Here is a 23905-nt window from a genome sequence, read left to right as displayed (position 1 = left end):
GTAACCTTTTACAGGAGCTACACTGAAAAAAAGGAAGTGAAGGGATTTTTTGATGGTAACAATAGAGATTAAGTGGTTGGTGTCACAAATACTCAGTGTCACAAATGGGAGAGAATTAGCTGTGTGACTTTTGATGATTTGGTCTGTTAGCTGTAATACTGGCAATTATTTTACAGTGAAAAATCACTGGCTTCTGTTACCCTCCTCCCACACGTTCTCCATGGAAACAAACATCTTTCATGATCCAGAAAAGGCCATATCTCTTTATACACCAACTGATGTGATTTTTGTGATGGGGTCATTGGAAAAGAGAATTCTATTCAGAATGAGAGAATTTGAGTTTAGGTATCCTGTGTGTAAAAGATTATAAGTAATGTATGTATAAACTGTAGCTTTTCAGTCCATAATTAAGGAATAGTTTGACATTTAGTTACTTGCAACCATGTATAGAGGCACTCACAGGCCCCATCTCTCCGCCCCACAGTAGGGACTATTATGTTGCTTCTTTCCAGAAAATGTCATCGCTATTGTTGTTATTGTAACTGAAGCTTAATACCATGGCACTTCAGTGCATTATAGTGCTTCTCACAACTTAAGCTGTTTTCTTCTGCTTCACATGGAGCAGAATTAAAACAAAAATAGGGAACATTCCTGCCATTTATGTGTGTCTGCATTTGGATCTAGACAGCAAAATCGTTGTAGAAGTGGTGACTGAAAAGCTTTTTCTGTCAACATAAAAAAATGGAGCAGAAGTAAGTTTCAGTCTGTTCTTACAATATGAAAGTTTTAATTCAATCCTATAGTTAAAAAAGTTCAGAACAAATGCCTTCTTCAGAATGTGTGTTTTTTCAACAGTCGTGAAACTTTTATGTGGAAATATGCACTGAGTAGAATTAATGAGCTTCGTTGTAGATTCACATATATTTCAGGAATTATAAAAGCTGTTCTCTCCATGGTGTGGCACAGGAATCTGTGCTCCACCAAATAAGGTGTTTGCTTTTAAAAATCTGCAACTAGTAAGTTTCAAAAAGTGCTTAGAATTGAGTAAATTGTTATTCCTGTGGCTATTTGCCTAAGACCCCATAAGAAGTTCAGAAGATTTCTCATCATAGCAAAACAGAGTTTATATTCTTAACCATCTGCTTTCATCATTATTTCCTGTTCCTGTTGGGCTCACCTACACGTTTGAACAGCAACCTCTAAAATGTGTTTTAAACATCTCTACTAGGTGATCAAAAACAGCAAAACAAATGTGCCTGAACTAGAGCTATTTCCTCGCTATCTGCTCTTCCTGCGACAGCAGCCTGCCACTCGAACGCAGCAGTCAAACATCTGGGTGAATATGGGTATGATGAGCCTGAGAATGTTTCCTCAGCATTTACCTAGAGGTAACTTAAGAATGCAGCAAGAATACAAGTGTGCAGTTTCTAAGAAAGCGAGACCCACAGCTGTAGAAGCTTGCTGCCACTGTGCTTGTGCACCAGCTAATCAACTGAAAGGCACAATCAGCATTTGGTAAAGATTTAAAGGCTTTCCTCCTATCTTCTCTTGAAAGGAAGAGGCATGAGGGAGCATTTTCAGGGAAGTGAGTTCAGTCGCATAGTTACTGCAAATAGATTGGTGAGTTGAAAGTGAGAAATGAGCACTGCATAAACTGAACAGCTGAGAAGGGCAGATCTGGTTAGGCCTGGTGATAGTTAATTTTGTAGCCATAGGATAGATGCAACTGTGCATTGAGGTGGGTGGGTGTATCTGGTGGTACAGTGATATAATAAATCATAGCATATCAGATTGGAAGGGACCTGAAGGATCAGCTGGTCCAATGATAGCATGGCCTAGACTAGATGTCCCAGCACCCTGTCCAGCTGAATCTTAAAAGTGTCCAACGTTGGGGAATCCACCACATCCCAGGGAGATTATTCCAATAGCTGATTGTTCTCATTGTGAAAAATTTTCCTCTTGTGTCCAGTTGGAATCTCCCGTGGAGTAACTTGTGCCCATTACCCCTCATCTTTTCCATGTGATTCAATGTAAATGGGGAGCCTCCTCCTTTGTAGCTACCCTTTAAATACTGGAACACAGTGACAAGGTCTCCCCTGAGCCTTCTTTTCTCTAGGCTGAACGAACCCAGTTCACTCAGCTTTTCCTCACACGGCTGCCCAGTCCTTGCATCATTGTGGCCCTTCTCTGGACCTTCTCCAGCATGTCCATGTCTTTTTTATATAGCCAGGACCAAAACTGAACGTGGTATTCCAGGTGTGGCCTGACGAACGCTGTTCAGCCAACTAGTTCCGAGTTACTTGGGCAGCCAGGCTTTAATGCCCAAAATTATTTAATAATCTTTAGAAAGCAATTGAATTAATGGAATATGAAGGCTGGTATTTGATGAGGTTTTGGAAGACAATTCAGTAGAAAGTGTAAACATCCAACTAAAATACATGTGCCATAATTGTGGTAATGTTCGCCAAAAAGATGGTACAATATAAGAATAGTCTTTAGATTGCAGCTTCACGTTTCAGCTGAAAAGCGTGGCAGGGTTTGTTTTCAGTTACCAGTTTGTATGCACAGTTGCATACTTGCCTTGCACAATAGGTTTGAAGAAATCCCTGACACTCACGTGCATGTGCGTTTGGATACATGCAGGTATTCATATGCATCCACAGTAACCCATGTCCAGAAATGGGCTCTCCTGACTACTGAAAACTAAATCCTTTAGCCTTGCTAGTGTTAGTCTTTGTTTAAAAATCTCATGCAGATGCTCAATTTTTCACTGCTTTGGTAGAATCTAAAACGTAACGTGTAGATGCAGCTGCCTGCTTGATCAAGTTCCGCTGCAGAAACTGCCTGCTACCCAAATTCATTTTTCCTTCTTGACCTAATAAAATGGAAACTGCTTTGTTTGGACATCCTAAAATGCTGAAATTCAAATAAAAGAGAATCTTTTGATGTGCCAAATTTGATCTTGATTTGGAATAATTTTGCTCTGCACTAATTTATTTGTCCAATCAGTGATTAATCTTTTTGGGGTTTCAGATATGCTTTCTTGCTGTAATCTTACAACTAATCCTCTGATACCTAATCTCAGAAAATGCTTTTTATGTTTTCTTTAAAAAAATTAGTACTTTGCTTGGTATACTGAAGCAAAACTGATGCTTTGCTGACTTTATTACAGTAGAGTTTTACTCTCTTGTCATATTGCATGGAATATTGCATCCTTTCGTATGGTACTATTTATTTTATCTTAATCTCTTGATAGTGAAAGTAGACCACTCCCTTCTCTGGTTACTTAAGTAATGCAGTTGCCCAGTGAAGATTGGCTGTATAATAAAAGCTTTTCATGAATATTTTATAGACTTGTCTCTGTGAGTAGTGGGGAACTTCCGAAGTTATAACTAAGGAAGCTCAACAAATAAAGCATGTAAAGTTGGTCTCATCTCTTGTGCAAATCTTCTATTTAAAGATGAGCTCGTATTATACAAAAGAGCAATAATCTTGACTGATGGAATTAATCTGTGTTGCAAACGTGAGATTGTTGAGCAGTTCTGGTGAAAATCCCAGGCATCATCACGGAGTATGTTTAGAGGAATTTAGTTATTAAGAATACTTCTATTGTGAAACTGCCATGCTGATTTCATCTTCACAGATCAGCATTCATCTCCATAAAAGAGCTGAAGCAAAGTCATGCTGCTGCCAAGAATAGTCAGATTGTCTTTTTTGACATTTTTTATTTACAATGGTCTCTCACAAAGAAAATTCTCTTGAAATTTAATGCTCTGTCCTGAAGAGAAAAAAAGAATAGTCCCATATTTTAAAACTTCTTTTAAATTATTATTTCCTATGAGAACCTTAGGGGAGCAATTTTCTGATAGGTTTTGGTATGAAGGGAAGTAAATTTATCTGCTTTGTGATAGTAAGTTTGTTGTCTCAAAGGGTTAGTAACAAATAGCTTTCAATCTAACTCGTTTTATCCATAAACAAAAGCAGTAGAACAGCGTACCTAGAAGTACTTTTAGTATATGTAGTGTATAAGTTGTCACCGATCTGATTTCAACTGGCCTATGGGTATATATGTTACCTTTTGCCCTTTTCTTATGATTGTGAATCCAGGTAATGTACCTTCACCGAATGCTCCTTTAAAGAGAGTGTTGGCTTACACCGGCTGCTTTAGTCGAATGCAGACGATTAAAGAGATACACGAATATCTCTCCCAGAGGTTACGTATAAAGGAGGAAGATATGCGCCTCTGGTTATACAACAGTGAGGTAACGTCGGTCTTCTGTCCTTTTTCCTTTTCTTTTTAATCAGCTATTGGATACTGTATATCTTCCTCTTTTCTAGAAGCTATTATATACACATGCAGAGGAGGGAAAAATTTATGGACGTAGCTTGCTTTACAGTTTAACTGCCCAGGTTGGAAAATTCTTGGCACTTGCTCTCTGGAGGTTTTCGTGCACTCCAGGCAGTGGTGTTAATGACCCAGAAAACTTATCTCTTGTTTTCCTCTTAACCTGGTAAACATTTAATTATCCTGTCATGTATTTAACAATTGGCTAAAAGGTATGAAGTTTCATAGAAACTGTTTTAAATGGAAAGAAAAATATACTCTTTCATTGACACGAATGATGCTGTAGGTTACTCTTGGCACAAAAGCCAGCAGCTATCCAGGATCTTTTTCAAATGTGTATGTGAACAAATCACAATAAACAAGCAGAATGTATTCCTTGGAATCATGCCTGTAATTCTCTCCATTCTAGAGAAATACCACATAAAATTACAGCATTGAACTAGGTGCTTCTGGAGATCAGTGAAGTCCTTATTTAATGAACATGATTAGGAAACTGGTGTTCTCACTTTTGTGAAGAAATTGTTAATACTCTTTTAATTTCACTACTTTGAGATTAAAATATCCTCAGAGAATTTTAAATCTAGAAGCAGTAACTATATGAAGTATTTTTTCTCCTGCAGAACTATCTTACTTTGCTGGATGATGAAGATCACAGACTGGAGTATCTTAAAATTCAAGATGAGCAGCATTTAGTAATAGAAGGTATAAAAAAAGGCTTGTAATTGGTTTACACACTAAAAACTATAATTTTATATGAGTATATATATGGTTAATAAATTGTGTGTAGTACCCATTTCTGTAATTGCCCAAAGTACACAAATATACAGGCTTAGTGTCCAAATATTTTAATCTTGGAAATGTTTTGGGAAGGAAGGGTATGTGTAAATAGATCTCTGTCTATATATGTATGTATTGAAAGAAATACACGAAGAAATACAAAAAATAAACCACGGTAATAACTAAAATACCAGATTTAACAAAAGCAGTGTGAGGCACCTGAGGCTTTTTCATTACCTGATTCTTCTTTCACTAATTTTGCAAGAGTTCAGGTTATGTTATTTACATGATCATATTCTTACAAAGCAAAAGGTGAAGAAAACTGCATGTGTCAGTCAATGTTGGGTTCATTTCTAAGATTTTCATTACAAGCTGCTTTTATTTTCACATCTGGAGAGAACCTGACACATTTGGACTTGACTGCTTGCCTGACTTGTCGTGGTGTAAAAGCATCGTAAACAATCTCAGCATTTCTTGTTTCAGTCTCTTGTCTCACATCCTCTTGCCGTGTGCTATGATGCGGTGCTGTCTGTCACAAACACATTAAGCCTTTGTCAGAGGTATCAGGGTGGACAAATCAGCTGAGTTTTCAACTGGTTTGACCTTTTCGCCTAAATTTTTAACACGAGAAACAGAAGAGTACGTACATAATCCACTTTACTGTTGTCCTTATATCACAGAGGCCATATAGAAATCTGGGTCTTGCATCGTTTCTGTACAAGTTGTTTAGTGGGGTATCCTTATTAAGTATTAGAATAAGTACTGAAAAATTTATTACCCGACAGGAAAGAAATCTCAGGGCTGCTTTCTAAAGACATGAGTGGCTTTGTTGGAATGATGGCAGTATTAGAACAATTTCCAACAATGATTGGAAACATTGAAATGAAAATAGCAAAAATAATAACTGAAAATAAGCAAAGTATTAAATATTAGAAAAATTGAGTTCAGCCTCTTGAGCTGTGTGAGCTCTCTGGAGTAAGTAACAAACCATTTAAACCAATCGTTATGCCATATCTCTTTCTAGTTCGAAACAAAGACATGAGCTGGCCAGAAGAGATGTCTTTTATAGCAAACAGCAGTAAAATAGACAGACACAAAGGTAAGTGTTTCAGCATAGTAATTGAATTATGATGAGAAGAAAAATCCAAGAGGCTATATTACGTTGAAGCAGTTCTTTTTAATATACGTGCTCTTAACATTGGAAGAGGTCCTTTATGCCTGTGCTGCTTTGTTTGTTCTTTCTGTTTTATTAACTGAGATGCTGGAAATGTGGGAGGGTTGGATGTGTAGGCAGATAAATATGTAGATGTTCAGATGCAGTATAGCAAATGGTATGTAGCAAATTCTGTATTTTGTGTTTATTAGCTAGGATTTTTTTAAGGTAAGGAATAAGGTAAGATTTTAACAAATTAATCCAGACATTTCAGTACCATAGTTATTTAGCTGAAAATAGTTCATATAGGTTGTACTGGTGGCCATAGTGGATCAGATCGAACAGAATACTTCAATTTCTGTTAAGTGGAGTTGAGAGAGCAGGTATTTTGAACAGGCTGGTCCTTTGTTGCATCTATGCGGCTGTAGTCTCATAATTGGGAGCAAGTTAAATTGAATTAGTTACTGTGAAAAGGTCATATTCGTCACTTCACTGATAGACCATTTTGAATTTTTCCCATCTGCACAATTGCTATAATTATGTTTGCTTTTTCTCAGTTCCTACTGAAAAGGGTGCTACTGGATTAAGCAATCTGGGTAACACTTGCTTCATGAACTCCAGTATCCAATGTGTCAGTAACACGCAACCTCTAACACGGTATTTCATCTCAGGAAGACATCTTTATGAACTTAACAGGTAATTTTCTATTTGAGACCATTGGCATTTTCAATGCTGTAACATTTCTTTAAAATGAGTTTCAGCTTTTCAGAAGTAGACAGTGTGAATAAATCCTTAAATTCAGTGTTATCAACCATCAGCTCTACAGCAGATTCTTGATTAGATACATGAAAATGTAATGTTTGTTTCTGGGAGAGTTGATACAGTTCAGCAAGAAGCCTTTGCACTTCCTTATTTATCCCTATGCTTGAACTTTGTTTAAATTTTAGTGTGGTATTAATTACTTTATGATTTCTAGGACAAATCCAATAGGAATGAAAGGACACATGGCCAAGTGCTATGGGGATTTGGTTCAGGAGCTGTGGAGTGGAACTCAGAAGAATATAGCACCATTAAAGCTGCGGGTAAGTCTGCAATGTGTCCTATTTAAAGGCAGAAAGCAAGAATTTCTTCAGAAATTTTGTAATGAACTTTTAATTGATGTTACCTGTATTGTAATGGTTCTGGGCCTCCAGTCTATCTGCTCTAGAGAAGGGAGAGGAAACTTGGACATATTTCAGATGTTAGAAGGTGGCTGTGAAGCCAACGATCATATACCCTGGGCAGTCAGTGATCACATATGTTACTTCGGACAGGTCACAGAATTTGTTTCTTTGCCCATAAGGACTGCAGGGGAGGTGTTCAGTAAGGGTCTGTGCAGCGGTAAGATGCGCACATGGAGGAGGCCAGGGTTCATCAGTCCTGGTGCTCAGGACCACACCTTTCTGTGGAATATCATCATGGGTCAGTGGTTGTAAGATCAAAGGAGTTACCTGATATGAATCAGAGGTTGTGGTGTAAGATGTGACTTTTATAGCCCTTGTTAGGGACAAAAGATGATGCATTTGCCTGTAAATGGTCTTTTGTTCCAAAATCATAGGGTGTTACCTTTAACTCTTGGCAATTGAATATGTGCTCATAGGCAGCACGCATCTTGTCTACAATAGTCTGATCTATTGTTAAAACTTTTGTCACATGATGTTAAATAACTTTCTGGCTTTTCTTTTTTTTTTTTTTAGTGGACAATAGCAAAATATGCTCCGAGATTTAATGGCTTTCAACAGCAAGACTCACAGGAGCTTTTGGCTTTTCTTTTGGATGGTCTTCATGAGGATTTGAACAGAGTTCATGATAAGCCGTATGTTGAACTGAAAGACAGTGATGGTCGACCAGACTGGGAAGTAGCAGCAGAGGTATGAGTTAAAAATGTTGGGTTTGGGATTTGTTTGCTTCCCCCACACCTCTTATAGTGCTATGCTGCTAAGTTGCTGATGAGGCTTGTCTGTGCAATACTGTCAGGACTATACCATCCTTTGTAACTTGTTAGAGCTGTGATTTAAGGAGTCAGTTTCACCTTTGAGCTGCAAATGAGTTTTAAATACTATAATAAAGATATAAAGATGATAATTTACAATCATTTTGAACAAGTCAGAATTATGAAGTATCAAAATATTTCAAGATCCTGATGATCCTTTCAGAAGTACTTTAAATTATGTCATAACTTGTTAATTGAAATAACTTTTCTTTACTCATGTTGAAACTAAATACTTCTATTTCTTAGAAATTGGTAAAGAACTTCTATGGAAATAATTTGACTTCCATAGGCCAGTGAAACTTTGGAGGTCTTCCAGCTTATCCTACTTTCTGTAGTTCAAGCGAATAGTCTTCAGTTTCTAACTTTGTATTGGGTTTTTGTGCTTCATTTTAGGCCTGGGAAAACCATCTGAGAAGAAACAGATCAATTGTTGTAGATTTATTTCATGGGCAGCTGAAGTCACAAGTAAAATGTAAAACTTGTGGACATATAAGTGTTAGATTTGACCCTTTTAATTTTTTATCTTTGCCTTTGCCAATGGATAGCTACATGCACTTAGAAATTACAGGTGAGTAGTAGTGTTTAAGTCCATATAAACTTGTCATTGCTAAGATAAACATTTTATATGTAGGACACCTATAAAACATCTAAATTTAGTGCTAGTATTTACGCTTGAAAATAGTATAACCATTTTAATAGAACAGAATAAAATAATTTCGACTGGAATACAGTTAAACTAAAATAAAACCTTTAAAAACAGAGCATAGATAACCCATTTTGAGTCTTAACTACAGGACTTAATACAAAAACATGGAAAATGGAGATTCTGAGAAATATCCTTCTGTTCACTGTGTTGAGGTGGTTGTTCTAAATCTGCCTAGAGAGAAAAAGAAGGGTTGGGGGGACTGTAAAAACAAGAAATACTTAATGGGTCATGAACTATACTGTGGAGAACCCCATGTATTGTTGGAAAAGAGGCAAAAGGAAAGATGATTAAAAAAGTGAAACCAAATTTTGAAACCATTTACTACTGCCTATGCAGCAAGAGATTTTCTGACATTTGTCTGCAGACCTTGGAAATTGACTGGTAAAAAAAATCATATCTTCAAGCAGGGGCAGAAAGTGCTTTCTAAGAAGTAAGTAGCTGTAATGTATTATTCTCATTAAAACTTTCATGGTTTGCTGACCAGTGTGTTTCTTTTGCCCTTTAAAGTAATTAAATTAGATGGTACTACTCCTGTTCGATATGGCCTGAGATTAAACATGGATGAAAAGTATACAGGTTTGAAAAAGCAGTTAAGTGAACTCTGTGGGCTAAAACCAGAACAGATTCTACTTGCAGAGGTGCATAGCTCCAATATAAAGGTAAGAAGAAAAAAAAGTAGTTATTGCAGTAGCATACTTTTGGTCTTTTTCTTTGTTATTTGTGTACAGTAGCATAATTCTTCATTCTTTTTGACATTAAGCATTGCTTACAATAACTGTGAAATGATTTAACTAAAAGTATGAATGAAAAGTCAGCTTTATTATATCTCTAGATGAACTTTGATTTTGTTTTTAAACTGTAATTTGGCTTGCTTTGAATAGATTTAAAATCAAAGTAAGCTGAACCAAAATAAACCACTTGCAAACAGAATTAATAGCAATGCAGAAGCTGGGAGAAGTTTAATTAAGTTGATTACTAATGATATTTTTAGGGAAAAAAAGGATAAAATCATCTTGTGGTAATAAATCTCAAGTTAGAGTGCTGTGATGAGTTTAAACACTGCCAACATGTCAGAGGCATAAGTAATGACTGGCTTAGTTCTCTGTAGTGTGTATGTGTATATAGGGGTTTTTTTGCTGTCATTGGATAGGATTAAAGCTGCTTGTAACTAGGTGCTGTCAGTCTGGTTACAGAACCGTTCATAACTCTCTCAGGTCTTGCTGCAGAGATCTGCAAAGGGTCTCCTTGTTGGCTTCCTATTTTCATTCTAGAAAGGCATAAGAAAGCAGATGGGAGGGGAGAGCTGAACTGATAGATGTTTTCAAAAGAACAAAACATGTTTAGAGTCACAGATAGAAGTATATGCATGTCTGACTAACTTACTCTTTCTTACTGCAGAACTTCCCTCAAGACAACCAGAAAGTCCGGTTATCAGTGAGTGGGTTTTTGTGTGCATTTGAAATACCAATTCCAGGATCCCCTACATCAGCATCAAGTCCTGTGCAGACGGGTAAAAGAAAACATACTCATTTTCCTGTTCATTTTAAATGCGCTGTGCTTAGGTACTGGAGAAATTCAGGAGAAAACCATACTTCTTATTACTAAGTAAACAGTGAGGATTAAAGAAAAGACAAATAAATTAAGGATTCTGATCCACAAAGAAGCTATGAGCAGTCTCATTATCTAGATCCTTTTTAGAATCATGCCCAGGATAGTGATCTGAAGATCACTGTATACTTATTTTAGGTAAAGACAGAAGAAACACATAAAATATTTTGTTACTTGTGGATTGGCTCCAAGGCTGAACATGTGAAAAATTGGAAGCATGGTATCTAGTTTTGGTTCTGGTTTTATTGTTTGTGGTTTCGTTTGTGGGTTATAACCACCTTGGGTACTCTTTGCTCTTGCATGCTCTGATTTTGCAGAGTTGTAGGCAAATAAAAGGTTAGATGTTGGTCTTAAGGAGAGTAGAAGATATTTCATGAAATGCATTTAACAGAATTGAAAGGATAAAAATCACATCATCAGTTCTGGTCACTGTAGATAATTGAGAATGTAATTGTCTGTCTGCAGATGTCTCAACTGGACCCTCAGCTAATGGAGCACCCAACATAATGATGAATGGGGACATTCCTAAACCAACGCTAATTCCAAATGGAATGCCAAATACTGTAGTGCCATGTGGAACGGAGCGTAACCTTGCCAACTGGACTCTCAACGGTCACGTGCCCTTGCTTTCTGATAGTCCATGTACAGGGTATATCATTGCAGTCCACAGAAAAATGGTTAGTAGCTGTTGGTTAGTAAATGGTTAATAGCTAATTCATTTGTTATGAATTGCTGGCGTTAACACACTTTGAAGGAAAGCCAGCGAAGCTTTTTCTTAATGCCCATATGATGAATTAATCTTTATTTCTTAAGAAGAGAGAGCATGAGTACATTTCCCTCGTAAGTGAGCACCCAGTTCTATGGAAACACAACTCTTGTGAATTTAAATCATAATGTCTAATGTTGGTGTATTTTTCTTCCCTGAGTACTGGCATGCTTCCCAGTTCTTTAATGCTGAGATGCATACTTGGGCGTTCGCTAACTCCCTGATTAAATGTTCCAGACTCTTTGAGCAGAAAAAGTTCTAATTAAAGGAGCTACTAGGAAAGCATTTCTTATCCATTATGTGGAAGTCTTTGTTTCTTACATGGAAACAACGTGAAGATATATAGGACGTTCCTGGGTCATTCTGTTGGCATGAACTACTCTTTATAAAAGCGTCTGTATAGTTGAACTCTAAATGTCAAAGCTGGATGACTGAACACCTCAAGTAGCCACACGTCAAGTGTGCACTGTGTCCACACTTGAAAGTCTGATATTTAGAGCCTGGTGGATAATATTGCCCAGGAGGCCTTTAACTTCCCTTTCCACTGTGTGTTTGTGTGAGGTTTCTTTGCTTTATTCGCTCAAGTACTGGCCACTAACCACTGTTATCACTGTTACCTTCATTCAGATTTTGCAGACTCTCACAAGTGATTGCTATAAGACTTCTGAGCCATTACAAGCTGCTAAATATACAGCTTAAAAACTAGGAAAAGTTCTTTGTGGAAGCTATTCCAGGAATCCACACTTGTCATTGTCAAAATCTTACCAAAAGAAAGGGTTAGTTGTATAAATCTTGTGCAGGGCAGTAGCTGTTGGCTGTACCTGTGTTGTTAAGTCAGTGTGTTAAATCTTTCTTATAAATGGGAGATGTAGCATGAAGGTTAGTTTGTCTGCTTAGAATAAATTCTGTACAACTGCCCCCTTTAGACATAAAGGTATTCTTTCTCTGGCAGGCATTAGCATGCCTAGTGTAGAGGTCATTTTGAGACAGGTGTTAGCATCATGAGGTGCATGTCTGCATTACAGTATTACCATGTGGTAGGAAAAGTAAGAAATACACATTAAAAATATCATACATGGTTGAAATACAGATTTATGTTTGATGTGGTCTAATGCCTAAATAACATTGCCATAGTATCATAAAACACAAAAAGGTTTTCAAGTCAGTGTGCAAAATTTGCAGTAGTCATATTGGGAAAAAATGGTTGATAGAATTTATGGTTTATTTTAATTGCCAAAGCCTGAACTAAGTAACAAGGTCAGCATCCTCGCAATGGTGGTAACGTGAGTTAATGCATACTTCCATCTGAGTCATTCTTTTATTTCACATATGCAGATGCGGACAGAATTATATTTTCTGTCATCTCAGAAGAATCGTCCCAGTCTCTTTGGAATGCCGCTAATTGTTCCTTGTACAGTTCATACACGGAAGAGAGACCTCTATGATGCTGTGTGGATTCAGGTTTCCAGGCTTGCCAGCCCTCTCCCGCCTCAGGAAGCCAGTAATCATGCACAAGACTGGTGAGTTCGGCATCTCAGTCTTTGCCTTGGATGGCATAATACAGTGGCTTGGACTTGCTTACAAGGTGTAAAACTATATTTTTATTAGTTTTGACTTCTTATAATAATGGCAATCATTAAAAATAACTTCTAATACTTTAACTGCATTTGCAGTTAAATATAGTATAACCTGTAGCTGCACTCAGGAGTTGGCTTTACACAAATTGGTTGATGCATTCTCATCCAGTGACTGATAATTAATTCTATCTGACAAATTTAGGTAATATAAACGCAAGTCATGTTTTAATAGCTTCATTAATACAAATTATAATTGGGGGGGTAAACATAGCAAGCACAGTGAAGGAAGGTGTTCGGCAGTCTGAGTGAGTGCTCATGTTTCATGTTGTGTTGTCTTCTGTTTCAGTGATGATAGCATGGGGTACCAGTATCCATTCACCCTAAGGGTAGTTCAGAAGGATGGAAATTCTTGTGCTTGGTGTCCTTGGTACAGGTAAATTGTCCTTTTTAGATTCAAGAAAGGGGATCACTCCAGCAGAAAGGTGACTTATGGTAATGGATTCATGATACATTTCAGAAGCGATACTGAACAACAAGAATCTGGCATCTAATTTAACCAAAGCTCACATGGCAATACCTTTTTATGACTTGGAGAGCTGAAAGCTCTGCTGACACAGAAACTTTAAATTAGGACACAGACTTGAGATTATCAAAAACTCTTAACCCCTTACAATATTCTCTGAGCATATGTGTATATATGCAGGCACATATGTGCACATATTTGGAAGATTTGTGGGCATTTCATGCAAACTCAAACTTTTAGATGCAAATCATCTACCCTGACTAGTTCCTGTGCCATTTGAAGAGTAAGAACTAAACTAGACGATAAGAAATTCACTCTGAAAGCAGGCTTGGAATTTTCCCTAAATAAAAACATACTAATGAAAATTCCAGACCCTTGCTGGAAGGTATTCAGACCACATACTCACAGCTTTACATTAGCTATCATGTAGTTCTTTTGTGTCACAGGTAAGCTTTGCCAGCATTATACACCGGTAGACAGCTTCCATTTCTCATCTCTATGAAGGTTTTGCAGTAAAATAGCAAACTGACACTGATTATTTTATAGAAATGCCTCTCTTTTGCACTGAAAGCAAGGCTTGAGACTTTGATAATAGAATAAGGAACAGAATTAGAGCGCGGAGTAATGTAAAACTTGTGGTATATAAACTGTCCCATAACTATTGAACTTCTTGGTTTAGATTTTGCCGTGGCTGTAAAATTGAGTGCACAGAAGATAGAGCTTGTGTTGGGAATGCTTATATTGCTGTAGACTGGGATCCAACAGCACTCCATCTGCGCTACCAAACGTCGCAAGAACGGGTAAAATTGCCATGTAAACCCTTTGCTGTTTGTTCATAGTTCTGAAACACAACCCATTTCACCATTTTTGGTTTTGTTTCATTTGGTGCTTCTTTTGTCCATTTTCTGTTAAACTGAAGTCAGTAACCATCGAATAGTATATTCTGGATAAATTAATGTCTTAATGTTAGACCTCTTATGTGACCATAATGTGGAAGGGAAGCTTTTAAGAAACCACAGCAGTGTATTTTCTATCTGTTGTGAGCTGCTTTTGATCTAGCCTTCACGATATATTACAAAGTATGTTAATGTGATACGTTTTCTAAGCACACCAGTGCTATGAACCAGTTATGCATGTGAGTAAACCTGTTTCCTCTTTGAGTCAACAAAGCATATCTAAAGGTAAGCCTGTAGCAGAAATAATCTAGAATCTGTTCAAACTTGAGTTGAATCTATAAACTTGTGCTTTATGGATAATTTTGTAAGCAGAACCCAAGAATAAGTACAATGTGGTATTTGTATGTCCGCCTCCTCTTAATTGAAATAAAATGCTAAAGCTCAGGGCATCTAGTTTTTATCTTTAATCTTAAATAACTATATGATGTTAGTTTTATGATACTGTGAATAGAGCCTTCCTCTGAGCAGTTTGTATGTGTTTCCAAGTCAGATAGAGTTTTATCTCACTTTAGATTGTAGAAGAACATGAAAGTGTTGAGCAAAGCCGACGAGCTCAAGCAGAGCCTATCAATCTGGATAGCTGTCTTAGAGCCTTCACCAGTGAGGAAGAACTGGGAGAGGATGAGATGTACTACTGTTCCAAATGCAAGACCCATTGTTTGGCCACCAAAAAACTGGATCTTTGGAGACTTCCCCCTATTTTGGTATGATCTTGCATAATTTTCCTCTACAGCAACCAAACCAAAGTGCATTGATCACAAATTGCTCAGTATGTCCCCTTGCTCTGAATAAGAAGATTAGCTTTTGTTCCCAGTCTCATGAGGGGCATTGACTTTGCATCATGCATTTCTGTAATGCAGGCAAATAAAACGCATCTCAAATCCTTTTGAATCTTTTTAGATTGAAAATTTAGATAGATTGCAGGAAATGGTGATGTTTTGCATTCAGTGTCATCTGTTCTGACATAAAATTCATGCTTAGGCAGTGTTTTCAGTAACATGATCTTCTGTCTAGTTGCGTAAGCCCTGCATTTGTTGCTTTTCAAATTTGGTAGGTTACTCAAAACCCACAGTGTTGATCATTGAATTGTATCAACCTTTTTCATAATTTCCCCATGAAAATATTAGTTCCTTATATTACCACTGGGTCCCAAAATGCAAACTGTCAGATGCAGCAATGCTTACTGGGTTTTATTAGCACACGATAAAATTTATGTTTTGTAAAAACACTGTTTTTAAACAGTGGAATTACTCACTGTGATGTAATTATCCTCCTTTAATTTTCTCTAATGTGTTTCTTCGTAGATCATTCACCTGAAAAGATTTCAGTTCGTAAATGGCCGCTGGATAAAGTCTCAGAAAATTGTTAAATTTCCCAGAGAAAGCTTTGACCCAAGTGCCTTTTTGGTACAAAGGGATCCAAGTCATTTTCAAAGGAAGCAGCTAACGCTCCAGGTTGACAGCCTTCCGGAACCACGGACTCTCCAGGGGGAGGCCAAGAAAACAGATCTGCAGATCACTTACACACCGGGAGAAGGAGATGTACTCAACAGAAGTCCGTCCTCCCTGAACACTACTGTCTTGAATAATATCAAAGGTAGGTAATAATTAGGGAAAATGCCAGTCAGTACTAATATGTGGTGGGGAGGAATTATATTATGAACAAAATTTTAATGTTTCATTGGCCAAAGCACTACGTTTTACTTTGAAACACTCATTTCTGTTGAGTTTTTCCCTGGAAATTTAATCAGTCACAACAGATATTAGGCCTGTCTGCTTTTGTAAGTGGTGAGGAATGTGCTTCTTAAAAGAGTTAAATTTCAGTTTATAGGTGTATGTGTGTGCAAAGACAGTTTTACTTTTATATACTACTCATTAGTTGTAGTGAAACAGTGGTTTTCAATGTTTGGTTGTTCAAAAAAAAACACTCCAAAAAAACCCTACCTTATCTTAGTAGTCCACATGTTTTCTGTTTTAGCATCTCCATCCTTGGGGAGGAAAAGTGGAACCAGCTGTCCTTCAAGTAAAAACAGTAGCCCAAATAGTAGCCCAAGGACTTTAGGAAGGGGTAAAGGGCGTCTGCGGCTGCCACAACTGGGTAAAAACAAACTGTCAAGTAGCAAAGAAAATCTGGATGCAAGTAAAGAGAACGGTACTGACCAGGAACAGAGATTTACTTCTGATCAAGGTGATGCTCTTACTAGAGGGCGTATTTTGGGTGGTAGCCAGAGTGAACTGTATACTGCTCAGGACAATGAGATGACTCTAGCCAACGGATACATCTGTGAGCAGAATGCATATAGTAATGGCAGCATCAATGGTCAAATTGATAACCACAGCGAGGATGATATTACAGATGACCAAAGAGAAGAAGTGTGTGTTAACCCTATTTACAATCTATATGCAATTTCGGTAAGTTGACTTCTTTTATGCAGGTAAACTATCTTCATGTGGCATTGGTTTGAGTAAGTCATTTACTCCATTATTTTCATCACAGAAAGTAGAGATCTGTTGAGGAGGAAAACAAAGTAGAGGCATTGTCAGCAAAATAAATCTGTCATAAAACTGAGTACAACTGTATCTCTGCACAATGGTTTTTCTGCTTGGGTGTATAAAGTTTGTCAGCTCCAGATGTATAGATTGTCATGAACTGTTGTCACTCACTTAAAGATCATGAATTTGTGAATCATTTATTCTGTGAATTCTGGGGGTTGATGTTTGACCCAGAATTTCTTCTGTTTTTCATCTTCCTCAGTGCCATTCAGGAATTATGGGAGGGGGTCATTATGTCACGTATGCCAAAAACCCGAACAACAAGTGGTACTGCTACAATGACAGTAGCTGTAAGGTAAATCATTTCTTCTTGTCTTGGTTACCTAGAGCCAAAGAAATTTACATTTGGTGAGGGCTGTTCTTTGCAATCAGGAGCATCTCGAAAGTCACATCAGATTAATATGAAAATTAACTGAAACTGTACATGAGATTTTTTTTTTTCTCCAAGTTAACATCTGTTCATCAGCTGCTGCCATGGTTAAGGGAAGATGCTTATTTTGTACACTGATGGAAAGCTTACTAAAAATGGAAGGCCAAGAATACTTCTTCATGATGCTGGCAGTTTTGTATTCAATTACTGAATAATTAAGTTCCGATATTTCTAAGTATTTCCAGTTCTCACTATAAAATTTGTCACATTTTTCAAGTAAATAATGGAGCCTGATAACTCTAATAAGGGAGAAGGAAAATGGATTTCCTCTTGTTGTAAATAGCCAGTTAAAAATATGGTTTCTAGGGCAATTGGGTGTATTTTAAGTTCAGTGACAGTAAAGCAATTGTCCCTCTGCATATTTCAGAGCATGCCTTTCTCTCTCTCAGGAATTGCATCCCGATGAAATCGACACTGACTCTGCCTACATTCTTTTCTATGAGCAGCAGGGGGTAGACTATGCACAATTTCTGCCAAAGATAGACGGCAAAAAGATGGCAGACACGAGCAGCATGGACGAAGATTTTGAGTCCGATTATAAGAAGTACTGTGTTTTACAGTAAGCAAGTGATCTTCCATGGACTGTTCTGAGAATGTGAGGGAAAACATCCTGAAACTTACATTTGGTGAAAATGTTGTTGAACCAGATAACGTAAGTGTAGTTATTGTACCCTGTGACCTGAAAGCACAAGAAGAAAACCCTAATTAAATAGCAGTTAATATAAAGATAGTATTGTTTTGTTCTGTTATCTCACTACATGCTCTAAACATTTCTGATGTTAGACATCAGGCTGAGACTGCCATTGGCCTTTAAGTAAAATGGTTTGAGAAAAGCCACCTAGGACCAAATAAGAGCTAAATTAAACAGTCCAAATAAGAGCTAAACAAAGTAGTGTAGAGTTTACCAACTGTTCTAACAAACCCCCAAGGCTCTCTTTAGGTTTAAGATAATGGGGAAAAAAATTGTAGTGTTGTCTTTGGACAACATGATATTGCTACCTCCTTTTTCCTGCAGTTTTATTGCATTTTATTGGCAAAACAGGGAAAGCAAGAGAATGAAAAGTGCACAAACATGAAGGATTATCATCAAGAGTAAGAGAAGTTTCCAGTTTTGCCGCCACTAATGTGTGTCAGTTGCTTTCTTTCTGTATGTTGGGAGCACAACCAAATTGTAATTTGAGAAGAGATTAATTTCCTCACTTGAATGGTTTATTATAATTGTCTTTTCTCCACATATTGGCTGTGCAGATCAACATGTTTCAGGAATGGCTTTTCTGCCTGGAGAGTGCCATCTCAAACTCTTGAGATGCCTCAAGAAGAAACTTCAGGTTGGAGAGAGTAGTTGCGATTACACGCGTGGCGTCTTAAAATGTGCACATTGCACAGAACGTTCCCAGCTTTTGGAAGGAAAGAGATGCTTGAGCTTATGTTTCATGACTGGTGTTGCTTTTAAATTTGCACTTTTAAAGATTCGTATAATTAAATTCAAAAACATAGTTTGTTTTTGTTGTTGTAAGGGCTCTGGAGTGAATGGCTGTGAATTATCCACTGTGTATTTCAAACAGATAAGAAGCTGTGGCTGTCAGGTAGCTGTCGTAGCATTCATGGATGGATTTTCTTTCTTGGTTTCATAATTTTATGGAGTTTTCTTTTTTGTCAAAATTTGGTTGCCTTTTCAAATTTTCTTTTTTTGCAAGAGGTTATGCATATACTTGCAGTGAAACCAGAATTGCTTTCCGTGCCCTTGCAACATGCTCCTTTAAGTCAACGGGCTTATTGCATGAAGGAAAGCATGACTGAGTCTTAGCAGAGACTGGAAGAAAGATGGTTGTTTTTTGAGTAGGCATTTCTTTAAACATTTTCAGTGTTAAATCGTTTGCATATCTGAATGAAGATAAACGTTTCACTCTTTTGGCCTTCTGTTCTTCAGCTGAGTCTAAGCAGCTTACTAATTCTGTCATATATCATCTCCCAAATTCTTTAGATTTTGTATCTTCACTAACAACATTGATACTTACACGGTTGATCTGAAATAAATGTTTGGATTCATTTTAATGTGTTTTACAGGAATGCCAAACCTACCAGTAAGTTTATAATTTCCAGAAAGCTCTGAGTTTTATCCATTTAAGAAATGATACCAACTGATCTTGCTGTCTTCAGTCGGGCAAACACCTCCCTGCCTTCCTTGGAGGTCATGCCTCCTTAAGGACAGCAGACCAGTTCCAAAATAAGTATTGTCTTTCTTGTAAAGTGTTGCTCCCTATTCTATATGGTCTTTTATCTTTAAAGTGGTCTAAACATTGAGGTTGAAGACAAGCAAACATGACTTGTGAATTTCTAGGTTAGAAGCTTTTTCAGTACCCGTCTGTCTACTCCTCCCTCCGCAAACTCCATGAAAAGTGAAAGATTTTCAACTGATTTACTTTAAAATGTTTTATTTAAGCAGGTAGCACAATCTACTAATGTTATTTGATCTTCTGTGTTTGTTACATTGGTTGTAATTAATTTTTTAAATTAAATTAATTCATGAATTAGTAGTAAATTTATTAAGTTAACTATTAACTACATTCACTTTGTAAATTATTGTATAAAACTTATTGACAATGCACTGACTTTAGAAAGATGTTAATGTACATAAATACCTTGTAAATAAAATAGTGTTGATGTACTGGAATATGAACTGTATTAAAAAAAGGTATCGGTAATTGTATATGGAGTGAACCTGTTTATCTGTAACTATATTATTCAAACAAATTAAATACTGTGGATGCAGATGAAGTGTCACTTCTTGTCAGATGATTTTTAAGAGCTATTTTCCTGCTTTGAAGTTGCTGTACTGTTTTCATTAAGCTTAAATGTATTTGTCAATCCAAAAAACTGAAACGTGTGAGTAGGCATAGAGCAATTCTTTGCAGTTTATCCAGCATAGCACTTAGTTCTGAGTTACCAAGATAGTTCAACTCCTCTAAGTTTTGGGTTTAGTTATTTTAGTTTTCCTTTTGAGAACATTCTGTTCTTATTTTAAAGAATTAATCCATTTAATCATTTAAAATACGTGCCTATATACATGAGAGAGAATGAGACCTTCCTTCTTACAAGTCGGAAGAACTAGTGCACTAAAGCACATTAAGTCAGTGGTTCTCACATTTTTCCGTGGCGTAATTCTCATAGATCTGAAGTGAGATCAGTGATAACTTAGAAGCACACTGGCTGCGCATCAGATTCCTTCTTACCTGTCCTTGAGAATCCTTCTGCAGGTTATTAAAGTGGGGAAAAAAATGAAATGTCTCTTTATATATTTAATTCCTTAATTTTTTGATGTGTACTTGGACAATTAAAATTTGAGCTGTAATAATTTCATTCCAGGTTCTCATGCTGTGGTAAATAAGGCTCCTTTGGAGTTTAACAGGAATTAGGTATAACAAAGTTTTTCTTCAGAATGTCCCAGAAATAATGGGATGATGAGAAAATCAGATTCCATCGTTGGAGAGTTTGATGAGAACCTTTTAATGGCATGTGCTGAACTGCTCTCGCCTGGACCCGGGTCAGTGCAGCACTGCCTGCCTGCTCCACTCTGTGACCAGAAACCTGAACTCATGTTTCATAATGCACTCCTATGAAAAAACTTTGTGTTATTTTCTCATTCTATCTGCAGTGACACACAGGGATTTGCCTCACCAGGAGGAACAGTGTCTGAAGTTAAAATTTTTCGTGTGTAAACAAGTCTGAATTAAATGACACTTAGCAATTCTGCATGTAGGCATTTGATTGTGCTTGTGTAATTGATCAGTAGGCATTTTAGGTCAAGCAGGATATCTGGTTTTGTGAGATAAAAACAGTTCTCTCGATATATGATTCATACAAGACACAGACGCACAAGGAAAGATGCAAGTTAAAATAAAGGCAGTTCACAAGAACAGGCCAAGAAATAATGTGTGTGTCCTGCCTCAGTGCAGATGCCTACTCCTCTCCAGATTGCAGTTTGCACAGGTGGAGAATGAAACTGCTGCGCAGCAAAGAAAATTCCTCCCTGTAGCTGAAGGAAGAGCCACATGCTGTGGCACAGGCAGTCATCACTTCCTCCAGTGGTGTTTTGTAACCTGTTAAGTCTGTAAAATCACGGAATGACTTGGGCTGGAGAAAAGGAGGTCATCTGCTCCATCTGACTGCTGGAAGCTCGTCTCGGTTCACACAGCAGTTCCCTGTACTGTGGCTGTGGTCAGGACAGAGGGCAATGTGTTTGGTTACGTTTTGTTTTTCTTTACAAGTCACGGCAAATGTGCCACTAGGTTTCTTTTCTTAAAGACAGAAAAAACCTGAAGCCATCCTGAAGCCCAATTTCTAGTACCACCTGCAGAAATAAGATGGAGTTTCATATTAAACAGAGACTTAACGGTGGCTTTTTAGAAAGGTAGGCTTCCTGAATCCAAACATCTGTGAGGTTAATGCTAATGGCCAAAAGTCCTTAGAAAATATTGCACAGGATGATACATTTTGAGTTTAGCGTGGCAAATTCTGCTGGAGATCTGGCTCATTTGATATGTTACTGCTAGAGGAAGCGCTCCCTGGATGTGTCAGGTCATAACGCTGAGACTGAAAAAGGAAAGGAAGAAAGAGAATGTTCTATTTGGCCTTTTTGCTCCAAGTTGAATATGAGATTTCGCCTAGAATAATTTCATCCATGATGCTTGTGTTTGTGGATTATTATTTTAATGCATGCCAGTGTATTTTAGATGTATCCTACTGCTAAGTTCGAGTTGCTGCAAGATGTAAGGCTAACAAACTGGAAAGTTCAAGGCCAAAATCTTAGTCATTAGAGGAGTAACAGCTTGGAGACAAGCATACAGGAGTCAGAGGTCAGAATTGTTCTTGCTGCTGCTACTTGGGCACGTGTACTTGCAGGTAGATTGCAGTTTAGAAGGAAAATAGAACTTCAGCAGGTGAATTACTGGATTGTTGGTTCGTGGACTTCCTGTAAAGGAAGCAAAACAGTATCTCCAATAACTGATAAGCAAACCATACCTCAACTACATTTTCATCTGAAACTCTTCAATTGTTTACTAAAGGTAAGTGATACTTTCTCAGTTGAATCCCTTGTTCGCTATTGCTGTTAACAAGAATGACACTTATTCTTGCAAAACAATCCATTGCAAAAGTGAAATGATCCCTTACATACTGAAGGTTTTACTCTCAGAAGCAATGCCTTTGAAACAAGGATCCGAAGGTACTTTATGTACAGTCTTGGTGTACTGATACATTCCTGCTGCTGCTTTTCGTCTATGAGTGTTTGCTCACGTATTTTCCTCTTGATTGTATACGGTGTTGAGACGTTTCCTGTGAGCAGACACTGACTATGAGAGACCTACTGCAAGTACAGTCACAAGCTTTCTTCCAAAAAGGAAGTGAATCTGGTTGAGTTGGCAACTGGACCAAAGCCCGCAGTAAGAGCTGGTCTGGCGGGAGCCACCTATCACTTGGGGTTGTTTTTTGAATGTTTCCCAAAACAGTATGGTTATGTTTAGCTGGAAATGGACTATTGTTCTTATTTTATGGCCCTTGAAGATGCTAAATGAATATTGAGGATGCATCAGTATCACGAGGGGTGATTCTTTGGAAAGGAAGCTATGTCTTGCTATCCTTGTCAGCTGCAATTGGAGCAGTCGTGCAGCATTAAATGAGGACACGTGCTCAACACATCATCTTTACTATCTAGCCATAAATTCTCAGAGCATTCACAGTGATCATTCTTCACAAGTGTGAAAATTCCACAGTGTTGTTTAAGTAGGGTTGGAACTAGACGATCTTAAGGTCCTTTCCAACCCTAACCATTCTATGATTCTATAATATGATCTATAGTTGTTCCTATCATGATTTTCCTCTGTTGAGGCTTTTAGGTATTAAAAGTGCAATTTTAAGAAATCAGAAATTACAGTTGCCAAACACGTTCATAAGTGCTGTTTTCAGTAGTAAAGTGTTTATTGCTTCAGAAGTGTGCCAAGGGCCATTAAATAGATGAAGGATCATATCACTGCCAAAAAAAATTGCAGCCATTTTCTGCTGTTGAATGCCTTTTACTTCCCAGATCAAAACTGCGCAAGTCTTAGATGAGGAGACTCTGAAATTTGTGGAGCCTGTTTTGTAAGATAGGAGCAGTTGTGAATGAGTTGTGCTGGAAACTTGGCCACATACCTTTATGTGTGTCAGAAGTATTAAAAATACATGGCCTACGCTCAAAGGTAGGTAGGTAGGTAGCCTTTCTTTAAACCTTGAGTAAAGTCCGTCAACTGAATGGGTTTTGGCTTTTCTCCTGGAAGAGAGGAGGAAAGTACCTTTCTATGCAAAACCCTCTTATTTCCCCCAGCATGACAGGAAGCACGGCTACACCACCTCCTGCCAGTGCCCTGCTTCCAAAAGAAGTTGACCACTCTCACTTCCCTTGAAATCTTAAAAGCCCAACTCCAGAAGTGTTTTTCATCTTCA

General features: G+C 37.6%; 1 protein-coding gene across 7 annotated transcripts in view; it reads left to right on the top strand.

The window, feature by feature from the left end:
* Nucleotides 1-20209, top strand: part of USP32 (ubiquitin specific peptidase 32) — a 73974-nt gene extending 53765 nt beyond the window's left edge. For 5 of the 7 annotated variants that reach the window (XM_030472780.1, XM_030472781.1, XM_030472778.1 and 2 more), the window contains 19 exons: nucleotides 1229-1388; nucleotides 4108-4262; nucleotides 4966-5047; nucleotides 6147-6221; nucleotides 6833-6971; nucleotides 7252-7357; nucleotides 8012-8185; nucleotides 8701-8875; nucleotides 9521-9672; nucleotides 10412-10523; nucleotides 11087-11298; nucleotides 12723-12907; nucleotides 13311-13397; nucleotides 14167-14287; nucleotides 14956-15147; nucleotides 15748-16039; nucleotides 16421-16854; nucleotides 17198-17290; nucleotides 17815-20209. In XM_030472780.1, the coding sequence (XP_030328640.1) occupies nucleotides 1229-1388; nucleotides 4108-4262; nucleotides 4966-5047; nucleotides 6147-6221; nucleotides 6833-6971; nucleotides 7252-7357; nucleotides 8012-8185; nucleotides 8701-8875; nucleotides 9521-9672; nucleotides 10412-10523; nucleotides 11087-11298; nucleotides 12723-12907; nucleotides 13311-13397; nucleotides 14167-14287; nucleotides 14956-15147; nucleotides 15748-16039; nucleotides 16421-16854; nucleotides 17198-17290; nucleotides 17815-17988 (3120 nt within the window). In that variant the 3' untranslated portion in view covers nucleotides 17989-20209. Of the gene's footprint in view, nucleotides 1-1228; nucleotides 1389-4107; nucleotides 4263-4965; nucleotides 5048-6146; nucleotides 6222-6832; nucleotides 6972-7251; nucleotides 7358-8011; nucleotides 8186-8700; nucleotides 8876-9520; nucleotides 9673-10411; nucleotides 10524-11086; nucleotides 11299-12722; nucleotides 12908-13310; nucleotides 13398-14166; nucleotides 14288-14955; nucleotides 15176-15747; nucleotides 16040-16420; nucleotides 16855-17197; nucleotides 17291-17814 lie in introns of those variants that run through there. The other 2 variants (XM_030472779.1, XM_030472784.1) reach the window with 2 other exon arrangements.
* Nucleotides 20210-23905: the final 3696 nt, after the last annotated feature.

This window comes from Strigops habroptila (assembly GCF_004027225.2).
Source record: "Strigops habroptila isolate Jane chromosome 13 unlocalized genomic scaffold, bStrHab1.2.pri S16, whole genome shotgun sequence".
In the NCBI taxonomy this organism is placed as follows: domain Eukaryota; kingdom Metazoa; phylum Chordata; class Aves; order Psittaciformes; family Psittacidae; genus Strigops; species Strigops habroptila.
This window is presented reverse-complemented; position numbering and strand designations above follow the sequence as displayed.